Consider the following 23,499-nt stretch of genomic DNA (forward strand, 5'->3'; position numbering starts at 1 on the left):
TAAGCTGAAGAGGCACTTGTAGCACTCGCATTTTTCGATCGTTTATAAGCCATTCATTCATGATGTGATCGGCAACGAGTTGTTGTTATTTAGTGCCTTTCCTTGTGCTAAACTGTTAGTGCGCATGCGCCACAGGTGGGTGTGAGACAAGGGTATATGGACTTGGTATATGAAATTAACTTTCAGGTACTGAAAATTACACACCCGGCAGAAGTAAAAATATATACATATTTTATTTCGGTGCTGTTAAGTAGTACAGTCATCGTACTATGCAATTGTTAAATGCAAGACATGTTTTTGCAAACGAGACAATTTCCTAAAACCGGAGGATGTTTTTGTAATAGTCCTTAAATCATTTCTCTCAGAGGGGGATTTAATGGACCACTGATGTCCCTGGTTTGCAGAGTTTGATTAGAATTAGTGTAGGGAACACTCAATAATCCGTACAGTGCTTAAAGCACACATAGCAGTAACGCAAACTTCCAAAGAGCCCGAAATTCTCCCGACGGTCAATATTTAGTATTCGAGAGTTACAAGAAATGTCTCTTTCCTAGAGTCTATTATCATCAGCATCATAGTAATGTTATTGACTAAACGAATGGATCAAAATTAAGCCTAACAGCGTTTACCTCAGTGAGTGCTGTTTTAATTAACGACACTGAGCGCGTTAATTTGCAGTACATCGATATTTTGCAATAAGAAAATAAAATTTTAAAGCACTATATATTTTTCAGGAAGATAGCGACAAGAGGCTAACATAAATGCTTGAGATGTTAACACAATAGAAAGTCCATGATACTAAATTAAATTTTCAGGAACGATAACGTAAAATATGTTTAAAAATAAGACCCCTTTTGGAAGAAGACTTTAGGAATATATTGTAAGAATACATTATAGAGAAGTTAGTGTCGAATAAGTGTCGTATAATTGTTTAAATACTATTACCGCTCGGAATGCCATCTTTCATTATTACATTTCTAACTACGTATATGTTAAACGACAATACTCTTCGTTTAAATCTGAAATGCGTCCATAAATACAAAAATATGCTTCTCTCCATATTCACCTTTCTAAAAGAGACATACATAAATATACATTCTATGATTTAATTTGTATTAACATTATAGATATCAATCAATTGCTAGTTACTGTAATCAAGAGCCATTCCTGTTACGCAAGTAAAATTCCACTTTTTCCAAACCGAGACCTAGCTGCTTTCTACATTTTCTCAGCTAAGTTATATAATGTAATAAGTGTTACTTGAATATGCTTAATCATAACACAATTAATTAATCATTCCTAAAACTCCAGAACCTCTTAAGAGGCATTTTTTAAAAATGATATCCCAGCATTCCCACGACACTTACGAACCCGTTCTTAATAGCAAATTGCGCTCACAGTAATTTATGATTTTTGACACAAAATTAAATTTTTATACAATCAATTAGCGATCATGAAAAAGATAACAGAGCGATAAATATCGAAAAGTTAGCAGAAAAAACCTGCAATATCACGCAACGAAGAGAAAGGGCAAGAAGGTTCGGCGTGTCCATGCTTTGATGCACACGAATGCTTCAAGAGCCTCCACTTGAGAGAGAATTGCCTGAATGTTTTGCAAATTACAAAGGATCAATTGAAATCGAGTAAAATAACAATTCAGTGATTTTGGTGTTTGTAATTTGGAAACAAAATAAAGAATTGGAAATTGCGATTTGAAAATTCGAAAATTGTCCTTTTGTTTGCATTACTTTCAGTTGACAATGCATTAGATGCTTTTGTAGGTGCAAGCAGATTTTTATTGCCAACTGGCCAAAAACTGTTGCCAATTGTAATCATTCTACGCCCCGCCATTTTAATTGTCATCCCAAGTCAGCATCGTCTGCATCTCGACTCGTTTCTTTCTTATTCATTCACAGTTCTGTTGTTCGATTCATTACAGTTTGTTGTTGTTCGCAATGAAAAACGCCGTCGGCGGCTTAAAAGGAATTTTCACAGGTAAAATGGTCTGGCATAATTCGTTCTGGCTGTGGCGTATTTGTTGTAACATATCTCTGACCATAAAACTCCTGCAGTTCTTTACAAAACGAAGCGTTGTTGGATACGTACTCGTCTACACCGATTCATCGATTCATCAATACATATGTATGTATTTGTCACATTTTTTCCGATTGTCGTCTTTACTGAAGTGGGCATTTCAATTGGATACTTGAAATTGAAGTGTTACCTGGGGTTCAAATGTGTGACTCGTTTTGCGTAGTTTTACAGCTTTAAAGTTTTCTGATTTCAATTTTTTTAAGTTATAAGTGTTTTGTGGGGGGTATAGGTATTTGGCAGAATCCGTTTGACTGATTAGCTAGATGAACTAAAAAAACGATCTCGCCGTCTGACTTTACGATACCTTCGACAGCTTTGAACCTAGTAGTTGAAAGTATGAAATAATATTTTATAAGAAAAATGTTGAAAAGATTGGCTCAAATTTTTAGGTATTTTACTTTTTTTAAATTAAAAGCAAAATTTTCATGTGGCGGCAAAGGAACAAAAACAGTTTTAAATGAAACACCCTAATAGTATATATATTTATAGCAACATACATACTGGTAACGCATTAGGATACGGTTCCAACCGCCGTTGTCGACTCAAAAATGGGTAGTGTAGTCGTTATCAAAAACAATTGATGTTGATATATTATTTGAGAAATTAGTACAAATCTATATGTTATTGTATTAATCAGAATAAAAAATTGTGATCATTTGAGAATGATATTTCCGCTCTAAAATAGTAATTATTTTACGAATTATAATTTATTTATCAATAATAAAAACCATTTATGAGTTGTAAACTTCTCACTAAGAACTAATTATTATAATTAATTAAGATTTCTAGTAAATATTTTGTGGTAAATCAGTACTGTAACAAAGTTGAAATTGTAGTATGCTCTTAATCAGTTAATTTATTTGAAGCTATTTTAATTTCCACATTCCTAAGACACATCTTTTTGAGCATAAGCCCTCAGGGCAGGGTGGTGGATTTCTATTCCATTATTTAAATAAACCGCGTGGCTGTTGATAGATTTCTGTTAAGAATGTTTGGAAATGTTTGGGATTGAACGGTCAAGGAAAATATTAAAACAAACTAAGTTCAGGTGTAACCAAACATTTAATTCGCTCGCAACTTGTCGCCTTCATACTAAAAACTGTTGAGAAAGAGTTCAACATTCATTAATCCACGAAATTGTGAATGAATTGCAAATAAATTTGGTATTTTATTAAGTTATATTATAAGTTGTAGACTTACTTCGTTTCATTACTACATATTGCATTTCCGAAGTATTAACAATAAGATCAACCTAATTAACTGAAATGCGATATATGTGAAACATCTCTCAATTAACCAAAATCATTGTAAGTAGTGAATGGAAGCTGGAGTAATTCGTAGACCAATATCGCATATTTTTGCATCAAACTATAGTATATCAAATATTATACTTTCATTTAGGTTTGGTAAGATATTTTATATATTGAGCGATATATACGGAATAAAGCCAACCGGAAGTTTGGTACATATATGGGGCTAGGGAATATTTTGGAAGGATTTTACCCAGTTTTGGTATTACGACATAAAAATAGAGGCATTCTGAATTTCATTAACAAACCAATTGACTAAAATACTATAAGGTACAGTCAAGCGGATATTTGAAAATCCGTATACAAGTATTAGGTATATGGGGACTAGGGGAAGTATTGTCATGGTTTCATTTATTTTAAGAAAGAGGAAACGCCGTTATTAGAAAATGATTCTTTCTGGATTTCATTAATAATTATATATTGGCCGATGGATGCGGTATAAAGTCAACCAGAAGTTCGAAAATATTTATATTACGTACTACGTACGGCTAAGAGAAGTGTTGATTTTTCCCGATTTTCTCATTTTTGGCACAAGGGCTGCTATCGCAAAAATATTCTCCCCGAATTTCAATACTAGACCGATGATTTTGCAAATTCTAAATCATATCATTTTAGTCAAGTAAACGTTATCAACAAAAACAAATATTTTTATACGTACAACGAAACTAATTGGTCAGAAGAGTCGTGGTTCTCGTTAGAAAATATTTTAAAGACTTCACGTAAGGACTAACAAAATTCGTAGACGTAACAACTAAACAACAACTGTAAAAACGAATGAATGTTTTAATGATTTATTAAAAATTGCAGAAAAAGTTTAAAGAATAGTGAAAAAGTATCCCTGGAAGTTAATTCCAACTTCCATTCTACAAATATTCTGCACTTCTTTATATAGAAAATTTAAACAAGGATTATAAATTTGTTGAAAATGTACCATACATTGTTTTCAATATACCTGGCATCTGAGATCACTGACGCAACAATGACCTTTCGTTATATAATACAAATGATCACAATACTCGCAGTGGTTGGGCATGTATAGAGCAAGACCTATAATACTTCTAGTAAAGATATAGCTTTGAAATTTTGACTAAAAAAGTAGAAAAAATTGTGAAATATAACTTTTATATGAACAAGTTTTTAGTACTTAACAAATGTTAGTTCGGAATAGGTACTCGTATTCTTTGTGTTTGCTTCTTTACTTACGATTTAAAAGTCCTATAAATAAAAAACTTTTTATTTTTGTATTGTCGGTACAAGGTAGAATGCGTTTTCTTGTTGAAAATAAAGACTAAGAAAATAATATTAAGGGTTGAGATTGTTAAACACTTTTTCATTAAAATGTTTCGTATAGTTCGAAAAAAATTACGAAAACAAATGTTTTTTGTAAATTAAACTTATTATTAATGATTCAAGTAAACCGGAAGCTAAAATAATTGAAAAACCAATTGCCTTAAATGCATTTCCAATTTCTTCTAGCCGTCTTAATAATAGGAATTGCGTATTAGAATATCATCATACAAGCTGGGAAATTTTAAGTATGATAGTTATTGTACCTTAAACCATTGTAATAAACCGCATTAACTCGTAAAGCAGTTCTAGTGCCACAAATAAAATGGTGATAAAAATCGGAAGACATGTATATTAGCACTTAAATGTTGAGCCTATTCTAGATGTGCTTATAGTTAACTACTGCCAGTTCTCCCATTCAGCACAGAAGAGCGAAGTCATAATCCTGTCTAAGCGAAAAATTAGCAAATTACTGGTATCCACATAGGTTTGAACGAAAACTGAATGAATTGTGAAGACTATGAAAATTTGTCAGATTACATTTCACATATTTCAATAGGATACAAACACACATACATAAAAGTAGATACATTTGTATGAACATCCTATGGGAAATGAATGGATAACCGTTTTAATGTGTTATTAGCGCAGTGTGGTGAATTCTGACATAAGCTGACAAGCATAGAAATTACGAGCGTTTCGAATATGTATAATATATGTAATTAAAATATTTTACTGATACATCGTATACATATGCTTAAACGAAATTCGATTTGAAATACATGAACCAATATAATAAGAAAACTCGTTGATGGAGATTCCGCCACAAGTAAAAAATCTATATCCTTGACTTAGAATACTACCTTTCATTTCATCGTATCATTCTTAAGTTGTTGGAAAACGTTACCGTTGAAGCATAGTAATGCGAAGTGCGAAAAATGCTTTGCTTTGTTAATACATTAAAAAAAAATAACAAATTTGAAGTGTAATATTATTTATAAAATAAGTTTAACAAATTATTATTAATAACAATTACTTTATCAATTAATTTCGGTAATTTTATTGTCTACTTTAAATGTTTTTCTTTAAAAGCAAATGTTATGTGTAATTTTTCGTTTTTTGTTTATAACATAAATAATTTTTTTTATAAAATCTTCCTTCCTCATATTCTTTGTGCCAAACAAAAAAAAATGTTTAGAAAATTATTCCGAGTCAGAGCTTTCGAATATAAGGCTGTCTGGTAACACATACGCATATAAGCTGCAAGCTTCATAATTTACTATATGAACGTGTACTTCGAGGTACTTTTAAATTTTGAGGTTATGAGAGGTAAAAAGAGAGTAATATAAAAATTTATATATTATATATATTATTTTTTGTGTGAAGTAACTTTGTATTGCAAAATAGCGCGAAAATAATTGGGGCACTTACTGAAACATATGTATGTTAAGATCGAAAGCTCACAGGTGGGCGAATATTAAGAGAAAAACAAAACAAAGAAAACATTGTTGTCTAAAACGCTAAAACTCCGCCAAATGGACCATTTCTCCCGCTTGATGGGTAAGATGGCCACAGAATGAGTAAGTTGATGAACATCGTTGGCATTTCAAATATCGCACAATTCAGAGGACAAGCTGCCACTGATAAAATCTAATTTAAACGAGTTTCTGAATCCAGTCGGAAGTCCGATGAATGGTTGTATTGTGATGAAAGCCGTCCAAAGCGCCTAAAACACGACAGTCGACTGGCAAGGTTTTAGTCGGTATTTTTGGGGAATCACATGAAATTATTTTGATTGATCCCGAACATGGGAAATCAAAGTTAGGCCAAATTTTCTGACCATTTACTTTTCAGTTTATGTAATAACATACATATGTGAATAAATCTGAATCCTCTCATGTGAAAGCTGTTACATATGTAGACTAATTATAAAGAATATTCTTTATTATTGAGTGTATTAAAAAAGTAAATGCTAAATCTCTCGCAGATCTTTGATAGGTAAAGAGGATCGATATCTTTGTCCGGGAAATAGATTGCTTGACTGTGTCTAAATGCGCCTGAGTCCAAGACGAAAATTTCAAAAAGGATACTAGGAATTTTGCTGTAAGAAACCAATGTTCATTTAAAATTTTTTTGTTTTAATATTTTAAAATTTTGCTAAACTTATGATTATATTTACAAATTTCTTAACATTGCTAATTATCAACAGGATATTTACAATTTACATCGGGACTATTCGCTTAACCTGCTATATATTGTACTTAAATTTCTTGTCCACAGGACCGGTTGCGACAATAAGTGGGAGAATCGACGTCCTGTCTCGGTTCAAGTTTCGAATTCTTCCCACAACAACATTTTTTGTTGGTGCGGAATGGTGATGTGGTAGGACTTTGTGACTGCTTGTCGCACGAAGACGAGGTGGGGCTCATGCTGCCGGCAGAAAAATTGAATGTGGGACTTTCCGATCCTTTCTTTTGCTTTACGCGCCGATTCTGGAACCAAATCTTTACTTGTTTCTCAGACAGACGCAATCGATTGGCGATCTCAATGCGTCGCAACCGTGACAAATATGCATTGAGGGAGAATTCACGCTCGAGCTCTAGCAGTTGAGTGCTGGTAAAGGCGGTACGTATGCGTTTACTGGAATCCGCGTAATCAGTAATCACTGGTGTGATATCTAGTGGCATAGTATGTCCACACGATGTGACGGAGGTGTTGGAGTTTGAGTATAATATCTTAGAAGTCGTAGATACCGAACACTGGTTATTCGAACAGGCGTTCACGATTTTTATTGGTTGAGTCATACAACTTTTGTTAGGAGAACTCATGGGCGAACATGAAGCGGAGTCTTGATTGAAACGTTTTGCCGACGGCGTCTCATCACTATAGTTTCCATATTCAATAGTTGATCCCGTAGAAGATGCTGATGGTGATGTACAGAAGGTATCACTGTGGGGCAGTGTGTGGCTATTATAAGGCAATTGGGCGGCACTGCTGTAATGGTCAAATCCCAGAGATTTTCTTTTTTGCGATAGAAGCGATGCGGTGTACGATTGTAAGAGTGGCGAATGCGTTGCTGAAGCTTGGGAGTTGGAGTGATGATGCAAGGAAGTTGCTGCTGCAACTGCTGCCACCGCTTCTGTTTGTTGTTGTTTATGATGTTGTTGCTGTTGTTGGATACCCAAAGAGAATAGGTAACTACCCACATAACTAGCGGGATATGGGAACATAGGAATACTGGGTAATATGGCCGCTGCTGCTGCAGCAGCTGCAGCTGCCGCCGCACCTATAGTTGTTGATGTTGATTGCCCAGATGTAAATGATGAGGCAGTTGGTGAACCTAAAGGATCCTTTTTTGTTAGCGGTACATCCCGCAGCAGAGAATCCATTAGAAAAGAACGCGACATTGTGAACACAAATCAGTCTTCTTTCACACACGGCAATATAAGAATCGTAGAATTAGAATTAGTGGTAATAACCGTACAAGATCATTCTCAGACTGTAACTGTGCGCTTGCCTGACGAGTGATCCTGCTTTATATGCCACGCTGTTCAAGTAAGGGTGGATAGGACTGAAGAGAAACTACCCTTGGTATGTTAGCAAAGTCTATGAATATGACTATGCGGCCATGTTGTAACAACAAAACTGTCTTATTTCCTACCACAACAAATTATCATTTGAGGGTAGTTATCGTTTGCCTCTTTCATTAGACTATTCGTGAACACCGCTCATTGTTGTTGGGAACCATTAAGAGACCATTTAGATACTTTAAAACCCGCTGCCAATTGACAAATTATAAATTTGTATTTCATTTTTCTAAATTTTTTGCTTGTATATGTTTGCAAGCTGAACTTGTTAATAGTTTGCAATTGTTGCCGTTTATGCTCCGCCCTTTCTTTGCTACTCAATAGATTGTTTTGTACAATATTAGGGTGTTCCATGGCAAACGTTTCTGATTTCAGCAGATGGCAGGTACGTGCGGCTTGGGCCTCATACATGCGTACATACCTATGTACCCAAGTTCTTTAATTGGAAATTTTATTGAATGTGGCATACGCTAAGCAGATGTAAATGTTTGAATTAGATAGGGGGGGGATAGGGTGATTCCTTACAGTTTATGAATAATGAAGTTGAACATTTTCTGAAGCAACTGATAACAATTTTATTATTATTTTCATAGATAATTCCTCTATGTAGATGTCAATAAAAATTATTTTAATAAATAATATTGGAAAGGATATCTATATTTTTATCTTTGCAAATACTTGTTCTTGAACAATCAACATGCTGTTCATGATAGAAGCAGATCATCCTCAGGTCGACAACGCTAATCGAAATCTTACCTAATTTTTATATCTCGCAACATGTTTCTACAGAGTATAATCACCCAACCTAACGGTTGTTTATATCACCTAAAACTAATCGAGTTCGATTTTAGGGTTATATATACATATATAAATGATCAGGATGAAGAGACGAGTTGAAAACCGGGTGACTGTCTGTCCGTCCGTCTGTGCAAGCTGTAACTTGATTAACAATTGAGATATATTTATGAAACTTGGTACACATGTTTCTTGGTACCCTAAGACGGTTGGTATTGCAGATGGGCGTAATCGGATCATTAATCACAAATAAATAAATTTCCATAACTAAGCTCCACAAAAAGACAAAATACTGTTATTTTGTATACAGGAGAGGCATCAGCAGTTAAAAAAATTGTATTAAGTGGGCGTGGTCCAGTCCCCTAATAGGTTTAATGAGCATATCTCCTAAACCGCTAAAGCTATAATTACAAAATTCGCTTTTAGCACCTCTATCGACATTGTGAAAATATGTGAAGTCGGTACTGTTAAATAATAATAGCAATACTTCCTTTACTATAAAATTTTGCCAACACCTGAAGTAATTTCCCGGGTTTGATCCTTGCAAGTTGCGAGAGTATAAAAGGTTCGGTTACACCCGAACTTACAACTTCCTTACTTGTTCTGATGCATCTTTTATAGATATATATGTGCTATAAATTTAACCAAAGGGATACAATTTAATAAATTGGGTATGTGAGGAAAAAATTAACTAAGAAGGCGGAAATCAATAATTTTAGATGACCTCGATGGTGGCCTCGATGGTACTATTTGTGCAAAGTTTTATTTATTATTTCTTTATTGCTGCTTCATTTGTGAAGAAAGAATCAGATGGAATGTAACATTGTATGATATGGGAAGGAGACGTGATTTTAGTCTGATTTCGCTAATTTTCCAATTTTTTCTTTTAGCGAGTATCAGTAATCAACCTGATTTTTGTATGGCGGTGGGCCGATTTCTAACTGTAGGTTGAGGTGTTAAAGGCAAATATTTACAGCGCTTCCAGTTTGGTTTGTAAGGTTTTATTTAAAACCTACTAGGGGATGGTTGGACGCCTATTTTTCAACAAATTTGCAGCCAAAAAGAAATTTCTTAACCAAAAGTGTTTTAATCCAAAGCATAAAATTAAGCAATTGTAATTTTGATTTTCGTTACCTTATTTTTTCTTAGATAAATACTGCAAACATCCAATTAGATATTTGGGAAAGTAAAAATCTGTTTTCTAAAATTGTCATATGATGGACTTAGGTAAGTTTGATAGATAATCGAATGAACTACTTTTTTTGTATAAGATATAGAAACTTGATTACTTTATCAGAGCGAACCTCCATATGTAACAATTGTATTTTACTTTTTATATAATGGGAAACTCTTAATCGTTGCAAACCGGATTTCCGATCTTTAAGACATAGTAAAATAGAATATTTTTGCATTTTTGAATATAGAGATAAATACACGATATACAAATTAAATTTTTTTTCATTTCATTCAACTTTCATTATAACCTTTTGCTCCTAAACCATTTTGACCTCTCTGAAGGAACAATAATAACAAATACGGTAGAAAACTTATTTGTTCTTTTGAGAGGATCAGTTGCACGTACTATACAAAGAAAATTAATTAAGCAGAAAAGAGCAATAGACACCATAAACGGAAATGGGTCAAACGCGCAAAACAACAAAGTACTTAACGGCAGAAAAGATTTCGGCTACTTTTATTTTTTTTTATTCATATGAATTAGCTCAAGTGGACGTTGGCGGAAAAGAAAAGAGACACACAAATGAGCAACTGCCAAGTGAAAGCCAGAAGAACGCACGAGACCAGCAGACGCCCCAACAGATGCTGATCTAAATAATAAAATGCAGCTGCAAGGTCAAAATTCCGAAACAAGAACGAAAAAGGCGCAAGAATTCGAATAATTATATGAATGGCTTCAATGAAATAAAAAAAAATACTTGCGAAAATATCTACAAAATATTATTGTTTAGCTGTTTTGCAATTTTATTCACCAGAATTGAATCGGAATTCCAATTTCATTGGGAATTAGACCGAAACCGAAAACAAATAGGCGCAAAAGGCACAAAATGATCAACGCACGGGCGGTGGTTGCATTGGCAGTCGATACGCTGGAACCCTCGAAGAAACCACCTCCAAAGAAAATTCCTATATTGTAATGTTGTGAAATTGCACAATTAACGCCAATTGGCTGGCCGATACAAATGCGGACGCACAAACACAACAATGGATCCATACTACATGCAGACAGTTTGAAGAGCTGCTTGGTTCGGTGGTAACTTCTTGACATTTTGTAGCCACTTAACATGTGATAAAATATTATCGAAATACAATGGACCACCGCTGCGCTCGTTGCTGCCCAACACGAAGAGTTTACACTGCACGGGCGCACACGATAGACCATTGCTATTAGCGTTCTTTCATTCATTCGTATGTTCGGACAACCAATTGGTCGGACAATCGGTCAATCATTTACAAAAACGCACAACAAGCAAATAGAAAGGACAATTCATAATCCTTAAATGCTATTAAGTGCTGGGTTTCATGTAAGAATTTTCGGATTTTCGGAGAATATCACCAGAACCACGCCAGACAAGCCGACGACATACCCAACTCGCCCCATTGTGTTTAAGTACGTATGTATGCTCATTGCATGCAACGATATCCTTGCTGCAAAAGTATAACAAAGGAGTTTAGCATCGGCTGAAATCCTCAGTGATCGATGAATGAATGAAAGTGTGAGGTGGTAAAACAAAAGCTACGTTGTATCGTGGTGACTTTGACTTCGATTTTGACACACACAAAAGCAATAAAATATTAGGCAAATGTTACAAAACTCTCCGAAAAATTAAGAACTTACACACATGTACATATTCGTTGCATAAATCGATCAAGTAAACGAGGATCAGTCGTGCATTTGTCAAATAATATAATGTGAGAGAGAGTGCGTCGATTCGATTGTGTGCAGAGTATATTATGTCAAACAAAATCGTTAAATAAATAGAATTGGTCCCCGTGAAGTTATGTTGCTAGTATTACAAGTAGAAGGAAAAATCGATTATGTATGGTGTAAGGGCTTGAAGTATAAGTGTAAAGTGTCAATGAATGGTATAAGTAGTTGTTTTTGTTGTAAATGTTTTTGTTCTATTACAATTCATAGAGTTACTTCTTTCGACCACACTAAAAATTATAGTTAAATAAATAATCGCAGTATTATATAAATTAATCTCTAGTGAATTTAAATGCTAGAATAATCGTTTTAGTTTCTCTTTAGTTTATTACTCAAAATAAATATGTATATTGTTTACTTTTGTTCACAGCTTTTCATATTTACAATATATGTAAGTAGCGTACATACTCGTATCGACTCTACTTTCTTCCTAAAAGTTTTTGTTTTTCTTCTTCTTTAAATTCGGTTGCATCGAAGCTATAACACCCTTTACAAATACAAAAGATTCCTTACAAGAACTTGTTGTGATCGGTCAGTTTGTATAGCAGATATATGCTATAGTGACTCGCTCTGAATAATTTCTTCAGAGTTTCAATCATTGTTTTAAGCAATAACCCATGTCAAAGTTCGAGAAGATATTACGTCAAATAAAAAAGTTTCCCAAACAAACTCTTGATTCCGATCGTTCAATTTGTATGGCAGCTATATGCTATAGTGTTCCGGTGAGGGACTTGTTCGAGTATATACAGACGGATATCGCTAAATCGACTCAGCTCGATACGCTGATCATTAATATCGGCTTTTCAATCCAATAGGGATGATATGATTTCTAAGTTTCGTTTCGGCCATTTTTAATATGTTATGATCCACAATTTTTCATTGTATTCAGTAATGTTTACAGTTTCATCGTGGAAAGATATACGCAAGAACAAAGTTTACACATTTTTCAAATTTATTACTAAAATAATCGTTCTCCAATTGCAACTGTTCATGAGCTGTTGCCATTTTATGGTCGTAATAATTGTGGTTCTGAAACCGCAATTTGTCGATTCCAAGACGTTCTCAAGAATTGGAACTTTTTTTTTTAGAAGATCATCTCCGATTAGGGTCACCTTAATCTGAGTGATGCGTTAAATAAACAAAAGTGTCAACTCTGGTGCAAAGAGAAAATCTACAAATTATTCATGAGCACTCACTAAATTGACAGTTTGGTGTGGTTTTTGGTCTGGTGGAATAATCGGTCCGTACTTCTTTCGAATTGAAGCTGGTGACACCGTTATTGCCAATGGAGAGCGGTATAGTTCGATGATAACCAACTTTTAATGGCCGCAATTTAAAAAAGTTGAAAACATCTGGTTCCAACAAGACGGGACTACTTACCACACAGCACGTGTAACAACCGAATTATTGCGAGAAAAGTTTAGAGATTCCATAATTTCAAGAAACTGTGACATTGAATGGCCTCCAAGAAGTTGTGATTTGACTTCATTTGACCACTTCTTGCAGGGTTATTTGAAGTCATTGGTCTTTAGCAATAAACCAGACTCCCTTCAAGCTTTAGCAGTCAATATTAAACGTGCTATTCATGACATACGACTTGACTTAGTCGAAAAAGTACTCGAAAATTGGGTTCATCGAATTATTTGTATCGATTGTACTTCACATTAATTAAAAAACATTTGAGTTTCCTTAACAATTAGTGTATTTTTTTTTTCTTTTAAATCATATCACTCTTAATGGAAAACCCTGTATATATGTTTTATAGGGCCTCCGACGTATCCTTCTGGGTATTACAAACTTCGTGACAAACTTTATATACCCTGTTCAGGATATAAAAACTGCAAAGAGAATATCATTCCATATGTTGAAAATATCATGTTGCTTTTGTGGATAAATCAAGAGCGCAGAAAAAAAGAAACAGTATTGGAGTAACTGTTACAATAAGAAAACAGCGAATAATTTGGGAAAGTAAACCCACCAACATCCATTCGAGATCTAAGAGACGCCATTCTAGCAATGTTATACAGCTTTAGAGATATGCTTATGTTTAGCCATATTTTCCAGGAATAGTAACAAACAACATTAAAAAGCAAGAGATGGAATCGGAAAATAAAGTAACTAATGGAATTTGACTAACCACTCAAAATAAAAAGACCATGATTACGAGTTAACTTCATGGAATTAATTGGTCGTAAAATGTCTATTTAAGTGCGTACAACAAATAGTAACGAAAGTCTAAAAAATAAATAAAAAATTTCAAAAATATTCAAATGTATTTTTTACAATTTTTTTTTTTTTTTGTAATTAAATTTTTCTTTTTTTTCTCTTCGGATAGACTTTTTATTTTAAGTTTCAAGGTACTTTTGTGCTTTTTGTGTGAGAAGAACCCTAGTAAAAATGTCCATACAAAAGTTTTTTACTACAGGGACATAAAAAAAGTCCGCTAATTTTTGCAGTTGAGAGTGGTTGAGAGTTCTAAGATAAACAGTAAATTTAAAAGATAGTAAGAATACTAACTATTACCCTTTCTACTTCAAAGTAACAGTATTAATATTATTATCACGCACACCAAATAAACCTACATCACTCGAGCTTTAAAGACATTCTTCATCAAATGATCAAAGGTATAACGACAGCTTCCAAAAATAATCGCAACTATTAAATACTCAAATAATTAGAAAGGTAAAAATAATTTCATAATATTTTTTTCTTTCTTAACGTTCAATGACATGCAGTTTTTCTAAAACTCCAAAAGGAATTCTTAGTTTTCATTCAAGAAAATTTATTCATTCAATCTAAAGAAGGTCGCAACAATAAGGCAGCCACACGTGATCACTTCGTCCAGGTGTACAGGTAGGCGACTGTAAAATTTTAAAACTTGTTATTTGACATTGAGCATAAAGGCAACGACACGATTTTATAGCGGCCATTGTGAAAGAAACTGACCGCAGAGACAATTATATGAGACCTATTTGTTAATATTTCGGTTTTGATTGAATTTTTTGCATTCAAGCATTATTGTGGTCATTTCCAGGTTTTGTTACTTGTTTTTTAGGTTTGTGAAAAGTGTTGGGTAAATAAAAATAAGTTTTAGAGCATTGTGGCAGGTAAAATCAAATAAATGATTTGAGTAACCCCCAATGTTTGACAAGTTATACAGTTTGTATGTACGAGTATGTACAATACTGATGCTACTAATTGTAGAAAACTAGATGTATGAGATAAAATCTGTTTAATTAGAATATTATATTATGAAAGTTTGCATTTTGTATAACATACATATGTATGTACAGTCAACCAATAAAAAAAACTTGTATAGTGAGATGGTTAAACTTTAAAGTGATCTCCTAAACTATTAAAACTTTAATTTTCCCCAAATAACTCCATTTTCGAAGACCAAAAAAAAACTTGTACAGTTTGCATAAATTGACATTTCAACACCATTTAAAGAATATTAATACACCTTTGCCCTCTACTATGGTTTGCAGTCTTTTATTCATAGATTGCCCTAAATTTTATGAAAGTTCAGGAGGTATACGAATATTTGCCCATATTTCCTGCGCATCAGCCTTAACCTCATTTTTATACTATTTAAGGTCATGTACTCATTTAGTTTTATATATATATTTTAAATGACAAAAATGTGTGATATAAATTCAACCGAAAAGGGTAAATGTAATATATTGAGTTGATGTGGCAAATGTAAAAAAAAATATATTAGGGATATGAGGTTTAGACCAAATCCATATATATATATTCAGTGGTAAGCCACATAATTTTTCAGGAAACTTGACACAAATTATGACACATTTTGACCAATCTTATCGGTTAGAAGTCAGGTGGAAATATTGGGGGCAGAGAATGGGGTGGACTGATTGCATTACTTTGAACATTGCCCAAGTATATTTGAGTACATACACATACAGTACAGCTTTCACCCGATTTTATCCATTTTAGTCACAAAGATACATTGTACTTAGTTAAACACGCTCTCTAGTTTTGACTTAGACAACTCACATATTGGCAGATATATGCGGTATAAAGTACACCGGAAGTTCAAAAATCTTTGTATTAGGTATATGGCGGCTAAGAGCCTTCAGACGATTCAACCCTTTTTTGGCACACAGGCATAATATTATCAGATAACGATGTTCTCTGAGTTTCTATAATATATCTCACAAATTGACCGAATATTGTAGTATAAACTTCGCAAAAGGAACTAGGTTCCTTATATTCGGTCACTGGGTGCTTGAACAGTTTTGGTCCGATTTGGATAATATTTGACCATAAGCTGGCACACTTCAAGAGCAGTATTCTTGCGAAGTTTTATCCTGATACATTCAATTGTTTAATTTGTGTACTGGAAAGTGAAAGAATCAGTTGGAATTTAAAATTTGATTACATGAGAAGCAGTCGTGGTTGTAGTCCCATTCACCCATTTTCAAAATTGTCAAAATAATGCTACCCACCGAATTTGGTTGAAATCGGTTGAGCAGGTCCCACTGACGGAGGGACGGACGGATGTACATTAAACATTTAGAGGACGGAGCCACACCTACAGGTGCCCTTGCTACTGCGATCCCCTGTGCCAAATTACAGTTTTGTATCTTGTTTTAGTCCTCAGTTATGGTACTTTATAAGTTTTCGTTTGATGGATTATGCCCATCTACGAACTCGTCCTCCCTTTTATGCCAAGGAATACGTGTACCAAGTTGTATTAAGATATTTAAATTTTTACTCAAGTTATCACTTACACGGAGGGACGGACAGACAGTCACTTGGAATTCAACTCCTGATCATTTATGTACATATATATATAATCCTATATCTATCTCGATTATTTTTAGGTGATACAAATAACCGTTAGGTGAACAAAACTATTATACTCTGTAGCAACATGTTGCGAAAGTATAAAAACAGTGGAAAACAAATAAAGAAGGGCTAAGTTCGGATGTAACCGAACATTTTATACTCTCGCATAGTCAAATAATACATATTAACAACTTTAAAAATTATATTATTATATTAATTTGTATATAATACTTACAATTTTAAACATAAATTTTTAGAGATACTTACACATATATCCAAATTATATTTCTTTTCTCCTTATACTATTTAATTTCTATCATATATTCATACAATAATGCCATATAATAACATATTATACATATAATTTAAATTTTCTTGTTTAGATTATTTACATATTTTTCTTAAAATTGTTTTAAAAACTACTGTCAAAATTGCTATACCATTCTAATTCGACTATATTTGAAAAAAAATGAAGGACTATTGAACTAAACCTGAAAACTTTAGTTCGAAATAGGGGCACAAATACTGGCATGATAGCTGTGTACTGTCTCAAAAGTAATTGCATTAACATGGGAAGGATCCATGTTTGAAAGTACCCAATCAATTTGTGTACCGGCAGGTGTAGTTGAATATTCTACACCACACAGGGAACTAAAGTGATGAATAGATCTTCTGCAGTAGTTTCTCGACTGCAAGCGACATATATTGAAGCTCTAGGCATTCTGGGTCGAGTATGAACTACAATTTTATTATATGTGGCACCCTGAACTTTTTTAATTTTGCCAAACTCACATACCATCACCAATCATATGGAGTAAAGTCAGACGAATGTTCGAAAATCCTGATATTAGTTACATGGGGGCTAGGTAAAATTTTCACCCGATGAAGTTTGTTATTATAGCTTTAGCAGATGCCCCTACCAAATGTGTTTCTGTATACCAAATAACAGTCTTGTATCTTATTGTGAAGCTCATTTATAGCAATTTATTTGTTTTTGATTAGTGGCGTTTTGTGGGCGTGGCAGTGGTCCGATTACACCCATCTGCAATACCAGCCTTATGGTACCAAGTTTTATAAAGATACCTCAATTTTTACTCAAGTTACAGCTTTCGCGGATCCTGATCATGTATATATACATGTAGGTATAATCCTACATCTAACTCGTTTAGTTTTAGGTGATACAAACAACCATTAGGTAACCAAAACTATTATACTCTGTAGAAACATGTTGCGAGAGTATAAAAATGGCATTGATGGTATGCAAAATTTTGTGATTGGTTCCTTATCTTTAACACCTATAAAATTTGTGAAAAACAAAGATTTATTAAGAACAAGTCTTACTGTTTATTTTTTCAAATCACATATGTATATATGTATGTGTATTTACACAAGCATAGTTATTGAAGAAAAAAAATATCTAAGCATAAAAGTAATGTAAAACAGCTAATGATAACTGAATGAATGTAATTTTGGCTTTTCTTTTATCTTAAGCGTTACAATTAAATTGAATGTCCTAAATGTCAAAGTTAAATTAAATGCCTATAAAATACATATGTCTTTACCAAGCACATCTGATTGTAATGATAGTTCACAAAATATTAACACATGTCAAGTTTGTTTGTATCCACAAAAACGGAATTCCCCTAAATTTGTGATATGAACATATTTCGCAGACACCAGAAACTAAATCTGACAATAAAATTCAAACCCAAAAATGTTTGAATCGTGCTAAATGGAATACATTTAGGACCCAATTTTCCATAGATCTTAACACTACTTCCGTTAAGTTTATATTCCTTAGTTTCTAGGGTTTATTATGCGGTTAGCACTATCAAAAACAGTTCACGCAACCGTTAAAGCTTAGAAAAAAGTATAAAATGGCGCCGATTATATGATCTCAATATTCATCTACATACATATATACTATTGTACACTGGTAAATGTTTATATATTTAGGGACGTCCTACCCCGTTGCATACATAAGTAGTGCTGAATATTACAATGTATCGCAACGGCAAACAGATACAAATCACATACCTTCCTATTGTGAGGCTATGAAGTGATAATCAGCGGCTGCTTTGTGCGATGGCCGGGCAAACTGTTTGAAGCGCAAGGAAGCATGCAATTTTAATTTAATTGTGAACTGATCGGCCATAAAACGTGAACAAATGATACTGTAGCGAAAGCGGCGCTCGCGGCTGAGATCAAATGCAGCAACCCCTAGGGGGACGGTAGCAACTCGTTCCAAAATGAACACGAAACAGCGGAAGGATGTAAGAGAAATGAAGGGTTTGTAGCCCTCCGCTCTGGCGATGTGTCGTCGAGTATATAAGGAGAATTTATGCGACTGCTCCCTCGTTCTTCCCCCTTCACCGAGATCCATATTTGCTTGTGGCTTACTTTGTCACCACTACATGGCTTTGCTACTGTTTATCGTTTCGCTGTTGTTGTAGTTCGGTTTGTTTGTTTTTCCTACTTATGTTTGGTTGTGTTTGCCTTATTGCTTTAGTAGTCATTTATTGACATTAATTGGCAATGACATTTGCATTTGACTGATTACCATTGTTGTGCCTACTGTTCGTTGCTATAGCTTGTTTACATTGTTACTGCTGCTTTAGCGTCAATGAGATTTATGAGCTCGTATGTATGTACGTATATATGAAAGCAGATACTATGTATAAATATATAATGTGTTTGTATACAATGCATAGTAAGCTGCCATTGTTGCGTATTAAAAGGATTTAATTTATACTCTTCGGTTTTGAAGTCGCGTATTACATAGATATGTATTGTACACATGTATGTATATTTCTCTGCCCTTGTTTGAGTTATTTCCGTTTGGTTATTTAAAATATCTGCAGCGTGTATTATTTGACTATTATTTATTAATTTGTTACTTTTTTTATAAATAATAATAAGCAGTTGTGCTTGGAAACTTCTGTAGCCTCTTAATTAATTATTACAAATATAAACATATGTTAAAAGAGAATAAAGAGCCGTTAGAACATGTAATTGGAAGGGAATAGTATTTTATTAAAAAAGTCAGTGAGAACATGTAAATAAATGTGTGTAAATGATAAAAAATGTATATACATATACATATATTATTTTTCTTACCTACTATTAATTGGTCTGCTTAAATATATTTTCTCTCATTTAAAGCAGAAGAAAAAACTATACATATGAAAATTCAACTGTAAGTCTCTTCTTTTTACTAAAATCTGTGGTTTGAAATTTTTTTAAAAGTGGGCGTGGCCCGGTCCTCTAATAACTTTAATGTACAAATTTCACAGGCCGCTAAATCTATATTACCCAAATTCAATCAGAGAAAATCTTTTGGGCCCTTCTGAATCTGAATGTTCCACGAGTGACTCTGATTCGAAAATGGTCCGTTCATGACCTTACAACTTTACTTGTCACTAAATGATACTGTTTGTTTATATAATATGGTTTGATTCCAAAAATTTGGTATATAGAATCATGCATTCCCTTGGCTAATTATCTATAGTCAAATCAGGTAGCTTCGCCCTTTCTTTCTATTTTAAACCACATAAGAGATGTGTTCAAAGAAAAAGGCGAATTTTGAATTTTTTTGAAAAGTACTTATTTATTCATCAATATCTATTTTGTCATCTTTAAAGTAATCTCCCTCGAGTATAACTTATGCTAACGCTTTTTCCAATCCTCGAAGCACTCCTGAAATGAGCTTTTCGGTATTGCCATCAGCTCTTTCTTTGATACTGACTTGTTCTCAGTATCCTACCTAACCTTTTCTGTTGTCAAAAACAAACTTCAAATCGAAATTAGCTCCTAATGCAAGCACATGATAAACATATGTGTCCGATTATAACAAAACCGAAATATCAAGAATGTACACAGCCCAACTTTTCCTTTGAACACACCTCGTATACATACATCATAAGTAAGATATCGTAATCATAATTTTTTATTTTATTTTATTCCAAAACTGTAACTGAAACTTGCGCGAATGATATTTACTGATGTAGGATAAAACTATTAACTTTTGAAACTTAAACTGCGGGCCCAAACCGAATCAATAAAAATGTTTCTCCTAGACAACTTTTTTTCATGTTCGTGAGTAGTTTGATCTACATGATGTCATGAAAAAAATTGAACCAGTTTTTTTTAATTCCGTGTTTTCCATGGAATCAGAATACAGAAGTATTTTAGGAAAACTACTTATCATAAACACAAGTATTTGAGTGGCACAAAGCGTTGGGTGAAGGTCGTAAAGTCATCAAAAACTTACCTCAGGCGAGTCGTCCACTCACCTCTGTTAATAACGATAACATCGAAAAAGTTTAAGAAGCAGTGCTTGAAAGTCGTCGTGTTGGCATTTGGGAGATAGCAGATGATATCAACATCTCTTATGGATTATACCAAAAGACTTGAATCTTTTGCAAAAACGACGACGAGTAGAGGCCGCAAAAGTGATGCTTGACAGCATGGTACCCCTATATTTATCAAACGCATTCCTGATAACGAGACGGTTTATGAACCTGTCGTCGAAACTGTCCAATAATCTAGCGAATGGCGCTCAAAAATTATTGACTCAGGAGCCTATTTTGAAAGCGATAACAAAGACAGTCCGTGTAAAATTCAGATCAGATGGTATGTACTTGTATAACAATGAGAATATAGGATATGTTTGCTGCATCCGCTGTTGATGCGCGATAAATGGCGCGTGGTTTTATGGTGCTACTAGTGGTATCAGCTGCGTTTTAAGGTAACATTGTAACCTCACCAACTATGAATTCATAAGTAAACACTAATCTCGAACCTTTTGAATTCAAATCAATGAATCTACAATAAACCAACCTTTAAACCATTACACAATATTTCCATTTTTTCCCCCTAATTTTTGTTATTCTTTCAAGCACCAGCCATCCGTATTATTGTCGAATCGCTTCCATCGGTCCTTTGTATTTGGTTTGTTGACAAATTTCCATCTTCGTTATTATTTTAAGTGCATTGTGGGTATATACAAACTTATAAAAAATTATTGTTTATATGTATAGTGTGTACATATTTAGTTACTTTATTTATAGCATTTAATAGCTGAACAAATGTTGACATTCATTAAATCGATTAAACACGTGCGCTGACAGCGAGTAGTTGTTATAAATGGTGATTATTGGTCGGTTTCGACTTTTAACAAGTGCTTGAATGCGCTTTATTTGCACATTTGGTATTTAAGTGTGTAGATCTATGAGTTTGTAAGAAAAGAACGTGGACTGAATTTCGCATGTTAAAAAAAAACACCTCTTGGACATGCAATTTGCTGGTAGACTAAAAGTTTGTATCGTAAAAGATCAGTATAACCGATAAATTGCCATCGATGACAAATATAATGAATAATAAAGTGGAATCTTGCTAAAAAATTTTCTTTTCTTTAAGATCATTAACAAGAACAAATAACTAAATAGTGGTGGTTCGTGGTGGTGATAACTAGAAAAACCAAATTTTGTCTAGTTTATACTACAATATATACATAAAACGAGGACGGCTTCGCATTTTTTGTTTGGTTTTTAAAATTTTTCGACAAAATATTTTTTCTACCAAAATATTTTCTGTTCGTCTGCGACTATTCGAATAGTTGCTCTGCTACGAGTATTTTAATAAACGAAAATTGTTTGAATTCCAAGCCGCCTTATATAACTACAATCAAGATTTGCAAACCTCCAGTTGTCTTTACTTCTTCTATATTGTGAGGCACTTAAATAAAACTCAGAGAGTATATTTTCCATTAGCAGTATGCAGTAATGTCAAAAATAGATAGAACTCCTATCTACATATGTATGTATGTACATAAAATGATTTTTGTTACTTTAACAAACCTTATGCCGAATATATCGGTCAGTGTGAGAGTTATTATACTCTCGCAACCTGTTGCTACAGAGTATAATAGTTTTGTTCACCTAACGGTTGTTTGTATCACCTAAAACTAATCGAGTTAGATATAGGGTTATAGGTATATATATAAATGATCAGGATGAGGAGACGAGTTGAAATTCGGGTGACTGTCTGTCGTCCGCCCGTTCGTCCGTCTGTGCAAACTTGGTACACATGTTTCTTGGTACTGTAAGACGGTTGGTATTGCAGATGGGCGTAATCAGACCACTGCCACGCCCACAAAACACCATTAATCAAAAACAAATTCATTGTCATTCATATTTCTATGTTATAGTGCGAAAATTGTCGAAACCGGATTACAACCACGCTTATTTCCTATATAACACCATTTTAAATTCCATCTGATTTTTTCACTTTCCACTATGCCAATCAAGCAACAATGACTGTATCTGAGTAAAATTGCGTGAATAATGCGTTTAAAGTATGCCACCTTGTGGCCAAAAATTGTCTAAATCGAACCAAAACTGTTCAAGCTCCGAGGTACTTTGTACCGAAAATATCGCTCAATGTGTAAGATATATAATTGAAATTCATATAATGAAATAACTACTTCCTTTAATATAAAATTTTGGTAACACCTGAAGTAATTTCCCGGGCTTTGAACCTTGCAAGTTGCGAGAGTATAAAATGTTCGGTTACATCCGGTATATGTATGTGTGGAATATGTGTATAAAGTTTCAAAATGATTTCGGCGTAAAAGCGTCCAACATTTATGGATTTGAGATAATAAGATAAT

General features: G+C 33.7%; 2 protein-coding genes across 2 annotated transcripts in view; both read right to left on the minus strand.

The window, feature by feature from the left end:
* Positions 1-23,499, minus strand: part of Sytbeta (Synaptotagmin beta) — a 162,986-nt gene that overhangs the window by 85,301 nt on the left and 54,186 nt on the right. The gene's annotated exons all lie outside the window — the stretch shown is intronic.
* On the minus strand, positions 6,923-8,136 carry ind (intermediate neuroblasts defective). The gene has a single exon (XM_036370857.2). It carries the CDS (start codon positions 8,096-8,098, stop codon positions 6,953-6,955), a length of 1,146 nt encoding a protein of 381 aa, XP_036226750.1. The 5' UTR covers positions 8,099-8,136; the 3' UTR covers positions 6,923-6,952.

This window comes from Bactrocera oleae, chromosome 6, assembly GCF_042242935.1.
Source record: "Bactrocera oleae isolate idBacOlea1 chromosome 6, idBacOlea1, whole genome shotgun sequence".
In the NCBI taxonomy this organism is placed as follows: Eukaryota; Metazoa; Arthropoda; class Insecta; order Diptera; family Tephritidae; genus Bactrocera; species Bactrocera oleae.